The sequence below is a fragment of the Patagioenas fasciata genome, chromosome 12 (genome assembly GCF_037038585.1).
Source record: "Patagioenas fasciata isolate bPatFas1 chromosome 12, bPatFas1.hap1, whole genome shotgun sequence".
NCBI classification, from domain to species: Eukaryota; Metazoa; Chordata; class Aves; order Columbiformes; family Columbidae; genus Patagioenas; species Patagioenas fasciata.
This window is the reverse complement of record NC_092531.1, coordinates 21716627-21728105: the sequence shown is the minus strand read 5'-3', so window position 1 is coordinate 21728105 and position 11479 is coordinate 21716627. Positions and strand designations below refer to the sequence as shown.

The following is an 11479-nucleotide window of genomic DNA, read 5'->3' as shown; positions in this document are numbered from 1 at the left end:
TCCAATTCTTTCAAATTTTATTTAATCAAAGTTAAGACGTGGATAAACATAAATACAGCACAGGTACTTCAGATCATTCTTCATATTTGTGTACAGACAGACTGGTGGATGTAATCCCAATGAAACCTGCAGTCAGTGAAGAGCATACAGCCTTCCCCCCCACACACACAAAAACAAACCCAATTTAAGAAAAAAAAAAAAGAAAACAAACACCAAAACACGCAGACAATCTCAGCACACACTCTCATTACAAATGATTCATACATAAATAGGTAGAGGGTGCAAACAAGCTAATATGCAAACATGTATAACCTCTCGTTAATGGGAAATAAAACAAAAACAAAAAAACAGAAGCAGCCATAATGATTAAAGTACATTCAGTTACTGATAACTAGTTGTGCCATACAAGGCTTTATCAAAAAAAAAGGAAATTGTGCTGCAGAGAAAAGCTATATACAAAAGAAAATAAACCTGCAAAGTTAACGCATGCATGTTTTATCCTGGAAAAGCACAGCCCTCCAATATTTTCTCCACATTTGTTATAAAAGCCCTCTGCACTTAACTAATTTGAAAATCATCTTAAAGGATAATACTTGTAAAGTTTACTTAAGTCTTCAGCCACAGAAAACTGCAATGAAAATAAATGTTCAGAGTCGTTTTCAAAACAAAAAAAACCAAAAAAACAAAAAAAAAATCTATTCATCTGATGACATGCATGATTAAAAGGTCTAGGCAAGATACACTGCTCTACATTCCTGATGACTAAGGAAAGAAGCTCAAGTCAATTTAATCTGCAGATGGTTGGAGGATTTTGTATTCCAGCAGAAGCAGCAGTTCAGATCTTCTGGATCTTTTCCCCAACAACTACAGGATTCTCTTTTCTGATTTTCTCAGCAGCATCGGCTTTGTAGTTGTAAGAGCAACTGTGTACATCTGAATAGCGGTGCATACCACAGTAAACATTTCCACACCGACACTCAAACCCTGTGGACAGAAATAGTAGCTTAAGACATTTCAACATCCTTAATTATATGGGTTTGCTTTAAAACCTGAATCGTGTTCACTCACTAGCAATAAATGTCAGTCACCACTGTCAATCAGCCAAAGAGCCTCTGCTGCAGAAAGCATAAGAATCACAAATAATACATTTTTAAGCAATTACAGCAAGATTTGATGATTTCTTCGTATTGCATGACACACCAAACGCATCCCTGGACACCTCCTGCCCTTTTTCTTTGTTTAGGAATCTTCACCTGGCAGAACTCAAGTTTTCTTAGGCCCTTTCACTGAATCACCACAAAGCCAGTTAGTGAACAGCAGCAAACTATCCTCCAATTCCTCAGCTAAGCAGACTTGCAAAGGGAAGTATTGGGAATTACAAATTTCAATTACAGACAGGAAGCTGAAAAACAAAATACATGAATGACTAAAACTATTAAGAGCCAAGCTGAAAGCAGCTTTGGCCAAGTTCTGTTTCAAATCAACAACATCAAGATGACCACTGACCCTACAAAGGTCCAAAGCGTAACCAATTCTCCCTTTAAGAGAAGGTGAAATCGGAATTTCTTACCAGTAAGTCCAACCTTCTTCCTGCACATGAAACAACGATTCTTTTTCTGTTTTGGTTTGTCAAGTGACTTGTCTTGCTCTTCAGGTGTAGGCTCTGCATTCTCTGATGCTGAAGCTAACATTAAAAAAGTTAATGAGAACAATGGAAAAAGAAGAGTCTGTCTCTCTCCCCTTCTTCTGTTTAAGTCATACGATAATCTAAAGCCCAAGTTGCAAATTTAAGTTCTGGGGTTAGTAATTTTGCTGCAGCTTCCATGTCCAAAGCGTAATGGACTCCCAGTAGCTGTATTCCCCCTAGACCTTCAATCTCACTTAAGGAGTGAATTTGCTGAGTGCTCGAAGTTCACGGTACAAAACAGCACAAAGAAACATCAAAATTCAGTTTGAGAGTAAGATTCAAAGAGGTTAGATCTGTTAACAGAATGAATATCCAACATCAAATATTTCCCTACCAGTGCTACTAGTCTGGTTCCCAAAATCTGCTTATAAGAAGCATTGTACTTATTAGGATCAGTTGAGTGAAACACTCAAATACTGAATCAACATTATTTTTGCTGAAGGCTGCAGTACCGAGGCCACACAAAATGCAGTGTTTCAGAACCATCTCTACCACTGTGATGCTGCTAATCTTGTACATCTGGAAAAAACCTGCACATGGGCTATGGACTACCTAGGGTGAAAAACAACCGGCTCGAGACACAGATTTGCAGGGAGGACACACACTACCCTGAAACCCAGAAGGAAGCAGGTAAACGCCTCATTTTAAAGACAACTTTGCACCTACTTTAATATTCTCTCACATCTGAAGGAGAGAGGTTACAGGTTGTGTGGGAGAATATAAACAAGCAATGGTAGTATTTGCCTGACCCAGGTAAAAATAGAAATTGGCTGCTTTTCCTCAAGTATTTGCACATTCCTTACATTACAAAACAGAAATAGAAACTAAAAAAACCCAACTGCATTTCAAGAATGGCTCCGATCCAATCTCTGCCTTCCAGCCATGGTTAGAGCACAGCAGGACAAGTCTCCTGGGAGTAAGGTACACAGAAGCCAGGAGTATTTGTAGCAGAGAACAAGAGCAAGCTCTGGGAAGGAGGAATGTCAGTGGAAGCAGAGCCAGAAGCAGTGCCCTGGGGAAGGGGATACAGCAGCACCGCCAGACATTTGTCAGGGACAAAGCTGCAGCATCTCTGTGCAGCTGGACTTTTGTTAGATGGAGACTGTCAGATGCAGCTCTGTGCCAGCTCCACGTCAGCCGATTGCTATTCTGCATAATGATTTTGCTGGCTTTCTTTCCTGTGCTGCTATTCTGATGACTTCTCTTTTTTTTAAAAGGAAAGGACACTTTGCATCTTTGCCATGTATCAAAACAGCGTAGTCCGTACCAAGCATCATCAATGGGCAGCAAAATACCTGACCTCCAGCAAAGACTTTGCCAAGTGGACAGCATATGCCAAAGGTTAACCTAGCAAAGATAGGCTGCTACACATGGTTCATTAAACTACTTATAATCACCATGTTACAAGCAGAGCTTTTTTTGGTCCAGAAGCATATAAGAATGGATAGTTCGCAAAAAGTGTTTCAATGGCTTTAAATGACTTTTAAAGGGCATATTTCTGAGTGGACGGGTAATATCCAAAGGTTTGCAAGATAATCATCAAAAGCAGTAAGGACTGAAAGATGAGTAACAAAAGTGGTAAGACTTACTTAGATTAACTCTTGCTTTCTTATACAGAACACTTCAGTGTTTATTAATTCATTAAGAAAGTTTCATGCCATGAATCAGTGTTCAGCAGCCAACACTCTCAAGTTTGCATTTCCTGTTGTAGCAAAATCCAGTTACCTCAATACAAATTTTACTAAAAGCCACTGTAAATGTTAGCTAAATTTAGGAAAAACTGGCACTGTTCCCTGCATAACAAGGCTCTCTAACACATACATACTTAGATTTTCTTTGTGTGCATGCCTCTCACATCAAATAGGTTTAAAATATTGAAGGGCTGCTGTTCCCTGTAGAACTGAGTGGGAAGATTCTTCTACTGCTGTCACAAGTCACTTTGTATCTACTGTAGTAACTAAGTTTTTTATCTCAATTTGCTTTTGCATAGAAGCCAGAGATTTGACTCAAAATCCTGACAATCGTGAATATCCCAACCACTGGGCCACCTTTAGATGACAAAGTGCCCGTGTTTAGTGCTCTGTCTAGGCGCTATCTGTGCTGAATGCAACAGAAAAAAGGTAGGTAAAATGTGATACCAGCTTGGAGCTCAGAGGAAACACTGCAGCCCCTCCTGGCTCCTGTACTTTGCCTGGGCTCAGGATGCCGCCTCCTGCTTTGCTTGAACCAACTCCCCCCTTTCCCAGCCCCAGCTCTGCCTTTCACTGGAGAACAGAAGCACCGGCAGCACCAGTCCAAGCTGCCAACTAACCAAAAAAGACTACAGCATGAACACACACTCATTTTTCTGCAGCTGACAAGTCAGGTTGGCTGCTGGAAGTTCCCAGTTCTACAGAGCATGTTCTTAGCTGATCAAAACAAGCAGAGCCTGGATTTCCTACTGAAGGTGGAAGCTTTTGCTACTGCTTTGTTTGTGCCAACCCTGCTTCAACTTCTGCATCCTCTGGCTGACCCTGAGAACAGCACCCGTGAGATACAGCACAGCCCGACGCTGCATCCCTATGGGGATGAGGCAGAACGTTTGCTGCAAGGCTCCCCACACCTTGGCTGTTCTCTCCTCTCCCCCACTCTCAAAGCTGTACATTTATCATCCCTGTATTACCAGGCAGAGCTTCTCAAAGAAAGAAGTTCCTCATCCCCACAGGAAGAGTATTCACATATACCTCTCAAGTGTGTCTGACCAGACCTGGGAAGAACATCACCCACTGCTTTAAAATTTGCCTCTTCCTAACACCAAAAAAGTTACATAAAACTACACTTACCTACAGAACTTAGTTTTAAATCTTTCTTGTGAATGTTTTGTCTCTCCTTGGAGCATTCATCCAGTAAATCAGAATATCCTGCAGTATTTTCTGTGCTTGTATCATAATCACTCTCCACCTCTGAGGCCCTGGCACCATCACAAAAACCTGAAGTATTCATCAGTTGCTTTCCAGTTGTGTCTCTGAGCTGGCCCTGGTAAGGTCCACTGAAGCTGATGCCATTAGCTCAGCAGCCTTCACCTTAGGTCCAGGTTATCGCCATGTAAAATTCCATAGCAACTTAGTAGTTTTAATATCGATTTTTTACACTACATCAGCAATGACTGAATTTTTAAACTGTTCTAGCTTACAAAAATCCTGTATGAGTGCAAAACCAGGTGGCTTCACCGAGAAGAACAGCCATGCACCTTTTAGTTGGCTAAATCTTTGTTTAGTATTTTGATTTTTCAAAATACTAACCACACCGTATTACACAACTGATTGCATTTTGCAATACTACTATATGGACCCCTCTAATTTAGCAATGAGTAGGAAAATCAGAGCGGCTGTTTCAGTTCTGTGAAGTTTTCAAAGAGGCTAAAAACTCATCTGTTAATATAATTTATACTTTCAGCCCTATGTTCTGGAGTTGTAAGAGCTCCATAATGTATGTGGTAGAATGCTCCTGCCTTCCATGATCAGTTTCATTTACCTTTAGAAACCTCCCTGAAATAAAGTATGAATCCTAACCTGGATGCTTTTAAACTCATTAGTCCTAGAGCAGCAAAATGCCTCTTCACCCACCTGCAGGCTTGCCAGGAGGCAGCCCTGTTAATCCTCAAGCGGACAAATACGGACTCTGTACCAGCTAAACCCAGCAGGGCTGTCACATTGAGCAAAAGGTACATCAGCCCATGAAGAAAACTAAAATGGGCTGGAGAGATGTTCAGAAGAAAGCTGCTACAAGAGCTGGATTGTACCCTAATGCGTTTCATTTTAGGTCATCGTTAATGATATGTTTTTAACATTAAAGAGCATTACACTTAATAACAGCCACTATCTAGTGTCTGGGCTCTTGAAGTGTTCAGTATCTATAAGCATTATGACACAATCACTAAATGTAAAATCTAGATTCACATATTCTATAGTTTTCCTCTATTTCTTTTGCAATGTGTAAATCCAATGAAGACAAATCCAAACTGCTCTTTGGGATTTTTATCCCTTTGTAGTTCCAGCTTGTCTGCAAACAGCAAGGGGTGTGTGCACACAACTCAGGTCCCATGTACCTGTCTGCTTGAAAAAATAATAACAGTAATCTAAGAAATCCTAACTATTCTCACATTCTTTCATTCATTGTTATTGTAGCCAAGTAGACTTTGTTAAACAGCAAGTTAAGGGCACCTCAACTACCTACAGACTACTTTACTATACAAACAGCATAAAGCAATTTGGCTCCAGAACAGACATTCCAAAGCAGCAAGATTTTTATCAGACTAAACACTGAGCAAATCATCAAATCAGACCATTTCTTGTTTTCCTCCTTTACATCGACGTCAGTAGCATTTTAAGGTCTTCAGTCTGGGACCAACTCCCACAGTTCTACGATTTCTTTTTTAATGCTATAAAGCCAGACAATACTAAACTTCGATTCACACATTTCTATGACATTCTTGTCAGCAGCCTAAAATTCAAATTCTGAATGACAAAGAAAATCCCACAACTTTGGGATGCACAATAGTGACAACAATTCAATGAAATCCACTTAACATCTATTCTATTCTGCTTTCTTTACAAACTTAAAAAGTATTTTAAATATTTTAAAATTGGAAACGCCAAATTTACTATGATTTTCAGTTAAGGGATAGCACAGAAGCTGCTCTTCAGAAAATGAGGCTGACCCTGCCACAGTGAGTTATAAATAGGGATTGTAATTTAGAACTGCAATTACATGGTGGTGGTGTTCTTAGTTTAGAATCACCGTGGTACAAAGAAACGGACACAGCTGAGTACTTTAAACACCTAATATAGGTTGATCCTTGAAACACATATGGTAAAATGCAAATATGCCCCTGAAATCAAAGCTTCTAGCTGAGAAACCTATTTTATCTTCTCATAGGGAGAATAAGCTGTAAAGAACTAGAAGTAGCACAAATTTATCCAAACAGGTATGAAGAGAGATATTCCTCGGAAAACTTGCTGGGAAGTCTTTTCACATGCCCAAGTCACCTTACAGTATAAGATTATGTTAAAATAAAGCATTCCCCCCCTTCCCTGGCTCCCAGTAAAAAGACAGTGGATGCTGCACATAGTTTCAATTTACAGCTAAGCCACATAAATAAGACACACATGTAAACAGAGACCAATTCAGGCTCTGGATGGAAAATGAAGAATCATGAGACTAACAGGAAGGAAAAAGAAAGGTAGCGGGAAGATCAGCTTACAGAAGTTGCCTTTATGTTCTCTGACATATGCCACATGCATAACAGTGTAAACCTGCAGTGCAGTAATGTTGCTGTAGCTGACTGAGCTGTTCTGCAGCCCCCAGAAGGGGATGTACCTGTATTGGGGCCCTTATAGCTGCCATGCAGCATGTCCCTGGTGCCCCATACTGCAAAACAGGGACAAAAGTAGAGCCATGTCTATTAATCAGAGGTGTATCAATTCAAAATTTAGCTCGAAAACCTACCTCTGCTGTGCAAATATACAGAATTTAAGCAGCATAAGCCTTTTCAGCACTTGGTCTTCTCCCAAGCTGGGTTAAGGCCAGACATCCTTGATGGGTATTAAGAGCACAGCTCACGTGCATTGTCAAACTGAGGCAACAAGAGCTCTCAGCTCCAAAAAACAAACTACATAGTGGGTAGTAGAACATGCTTAGAACATATCTTGTTTCTAATAATTGACATCTCAAAGGCTAGCACAAAACAGCATTAGCATTAAAATCTTTTCCAGGGTTTTTCAGCTACTGTCTGTGTGACCGAGCAGGTGGCCTCAGTGCAGGAGCTGAATGAGACTTCAATTCCACCCGACAAAAAGGCTCAGGTTTAGGAAAGTATCGGGTTTAGAAAAGTATGAAAACTTATATTTAGCACCTTTAAGTGGAATTACATGTTGTATCTGCGGAAAACTCAGACTCCTCTGTTCAGACTAGTCTACAGAAACATAACTCTACCCACTAAAGCCTGAGCTGTGTCAGCAGAAGGCAGCTTACTGACTTACCTTTAAATACCTTTTATAATGCCTACAGATTACAAGTCTGAGCAAATTTAGCATACTATCTTGCATTTTTTTCATTTTCCTATGAAACACTATTAAAAACTCCTTAGTTCTAAGCTCTGCAAGCCTGCACATAAAAAGAAAAAAAATAAAGACCTTTACATTATACCACAGTAAGGCTTTTAGGTCCATATAGTTGAAACTCATCCACTCAGACATTTTCCTTCAAGAAATCAGACTTTGTGGTTTAGTATTTTTATATTTGATCAAGTGAATTTCAGCGGGTCAAAATATTACACCACTATAGTTCATAGGTTGGAGGTTCTTTTATAGGTGTTTTATGTTTATACAAGATACTAACACTGTTCTTATAATAGCTGTCTCATAATACCCTCTATCACAAATATGCTCGTAAACTTCTGCGATATTTGCTGCAAATGATTACTCTGAGAAGGAGCAGATAGTCAAAACTCTACTTACGTGTATAAGCTGTGGCATAAAGACAGAACAGTAGATTGATTTACAACTCGCATTTCTAAAACAAATTAAAGCGCTTACTAGAGCAGATAGTGAAATTGCTAGTTAAACATAAAAAAACTTTAAGACTTGCCTTTTAAGAAAAGTTTATCCTTACTTTGCCTTCTGCTTTCACAGAATTGTGGGGGTTGAGAATAAGCCATCTCTTGAACAGGAGTATATTAAGAACAGTTTTAAAAACATGATTCCTAAGTTCTGCCTCTGAAAACTTGTCACCAACCTTGCAAGTCTTCTGTCTCAGGAACTGTTTTGTCCACAGCTGAACTATCCGGTTGGGATGATGCTACAGACTCTGTTAAAAGTGACTGACTTGACACAGGACTGGGGGGCAAAAAAAACAGTTATGATTTTTATGAGGCACGTCCATGTTCTATAGAGTATTCCTGAAAGAAATACATTAGAGTAAGTCTTGAGGAAAGAACACGACAACTCTTCACTCTGAAGTTGCTTCTGTAACCATTTAAAAACACCACAGTGTCTAAGAATACCGGACAATCTGAAGTGATGAAAACTAAACATTTTTGCATTCATACTAAGTGCAATAAACCAGTTTAACTATGAAATGGGAAAAAATATTTTGGGATATTTTGGTATACCATCCTTCCACACAGAAGCAACAATGCAACATTCAATATGCATGGATTTTTGTAATCTAAGTCAGCAAGATAATTGTAGAGGAGCTACTTTGGGTGTTCTAGGGATACGAACAAGAAAATTGCAGCATGTCAATGTTTCCAGTAATAAAACATCTGCAGCTGTACACAGAACCCCTTTGATTTTTACAGTGTAAAGTGGTGCAGCCCAGACTGCCCAAGCCTGCCAGCAATACTGCTGAAAATCACATAATGGCTGAAAACTCACAGGAGAACACCCAGGCCTGTGATGGGAGATTCAGCACCAGCCACCTGCAGCCAAACGGCCCCTCCAGCAGCTCCACTATGGAACAAGACAGAGCTCAAGTCCCAGTCCAGCAGCGGCTCTACCCCATTTGCCCAATTTCTCCCTTTCCACGTAGGGATCTGCTCTGAATCCCAGAAACTGGATTATCCAGCAACCCATTAACCAAAGCCCTACCAGTAGTCCATGACACAACCAGGGCGCTGGAGCCACAATTTTAATTGCCAAAGATTGCATGTAGGCCTTGAACTGCAGGTTTTGTCACCAACAAGAGGGCATTGTCAATTTTGTAGACATATCATAATTCTGAGCTATTAACAGAGACTAAAGTTGAATCCTTGCTTTTATTTTGGAAAAAAAAACAAGTCACACTGATTTTTGAAGTGCAAGTCTAAAAGCAACCAGCCACTCATTTCTCCTGTAAGCACTAATCAAGCTAGTGATCAAACAGATACTTTTTTCTCCTCTTTCATGGGATTATAAAGGTTTTGTGAGAAAAAAAACCCAAGGCACTGTAATTGCTTCACCTTTATGTATTGACCTGGATAAATTCTGACCCCCTCTCACTCATACACCACAAGAGTTTTATCAGAGTAAGATTCTATTTTCTGCCCCAATTAGAAGTCCCAGAATGGAAAGAACAAATATAGCACCAAGCATGGCACCTAGTGCTCAGTTCATATGCAGGATCCAAGCATGAGATGACACCTCCTATAAAAAGCCAAGGGGCAGAAAACAGAGTCAACAATAACTTTAAGAAATCACCCTCAGCCTGTGTTTTACTACAATCAGCTTTTTAAAGGAAAGCCTGCATGAATATTACTGCAAGTTGGCTTCCACAGTATAACACACTGATGTTTTTCACTCAAAAAATTTCCAAAGCATTTAAGTTGCTGTTGGTTGTATCATTCTAAATTGAAACATGGCCACTAAATATAAACAAATATTTTGCTTTTACAAATGGAGAGCACTTAGTAAGTCTGAGTGATTAACAAGAGGACATTATGAATCCTCAAATAATCCAGTTGGAAATTACTTGTTTAGTAAGAAATCAGTTCAGTAGCACAACTTGTACTAAGATCCAGATAGCCTTCCCCTGTTCTAGAAGGCTCCACTTCTCACAAAGCAACCAGTTTGTTAAGATACTATAATATATTAATTTATGAGAGCTCCAGTCAACAGCTTTCTGCAATTTTACAAAATCCTTTAAGATGGAAAGAGCTTTCCTTTGGTAAATGTACAAACAACTGCATGTCGTGGAGTCAGAAGATGAGCCAGGCAAACCTCTGTAGAACAGCATGAAGCTGGCAATGCTCCTATTTGAGGCTAAATTCTAAAGATTAATTTGCATTTGAATGTAAGACATAGCTAAAAGACTCACTACTATTTACTGGGAGATCCCATGTTTAAGTTAGCAGTTAAATCTTACATGTTTTCTGAATCCAGGTCCTAGCATTCGATTATGCAGCATCAGTACAACTCACTACTCACCTTGACACAGATTTTTATGTAAAAACACAGAATAAGAGTCAGAAACAGCTTACCTCGGCTGCATAGACGGAGTCGATGTAGAATCTAAACCTGACTGAGTTTCCTGGGCGCTGCTTTCTGTGCACTGAACCGGTAAGGACTCGGTTATACTACTGACAGAAGTTTCTGGAAGGAAGACACCAGTGTGAAATGTGTTATACTGTTTCCTGGGATTACTAATGTTATACAGTCATTTTGTTTTTTCCAACTCTCATGACACCAGCCAGGAAAGTAACTGAACGTCAGCCTATATCATAATGAAACAATGCTACAAAATAAGTCATGTTGTTTGGCCATATTTTGATCACATTCCAGCCCCAGGCCCCCAGAAGTTACAGAGTATAAAATGAGAAGCTGGAGCTTTAAAATAGTTACTATTTTCTGCTAATTAAAGCATCTACAAGCATCTTTCTCAGCATAAACCATAGTACTCTGACACAAGTTTGACTTTTGTTCAAGAAACGAAGATGGATCTGTGAGAAGCAGCAGTGTAGCGTTCCAACGCCAACAGAAGATCCATGTTGTAGTTGTAGAACCTAGGGCCCCGGATTTCAACAGAAGCTGCCACTTCAGTTTTTAAAGTCAAGTTCATATTAAAGCCAAGGAGGAAAGTTTTCCAAAGTGCCCCAAGAGATTCCTTGCAGTCAGGATCCAGAAGAGATATTCAGAGCTCCAGGGAAGTGTTCCCTAAGCCTCCATCCCCCAGCAGAACACGCTGAAGTTGAACATACTGGGGTGAACAGAGCAGAGAATGGATCCTTTTTCTGGAGGCACTACCATTAATTTAGAGTGGGAAGACCCCTCTAGCTTT

The 11479-nt window shown here is 39.8% G+C and overlaps 1 protein-coding gene across 4 annotated transcripts in view; it reads right to left on the bottom strand.

Annotated features, from left to right (window-relative positions):
* ZFAND6 (zinc finger AN1-type containing 6) overlaps nucleotides 1-11479 on the bottom strand; it is a 37290-nt gene continuing 25811 nt past the window's right edge. For all 4 annotated transcript variants that reach the window (XM_065847225.2, XM_071814036.1, XM_065847223.2 and 1 more), the window contains 4 exons: nucleotides 10683-10794; nucleotides 8462-8562; nucleotides 1571-1684; nucleotides 1-984 (listed from right to left, as the gene is read on the bottom strand). In XM_065847225.2, coding sequence (XP_065703297.1) covers nucleotides 836-984; nucleotides 1571-1684; nucleotides 8462-8562; nucleotides 10683-10794 — 476 coding nt within the window. In that variant the 3' untranslated portion in view covers nucleotides 1-835. The remainder of the gene's footprint in view (nucleotides 985-1570; nucleotides 1685-8461; nucleotides 8563-10682; nucleotides 10795-11479) is intronic.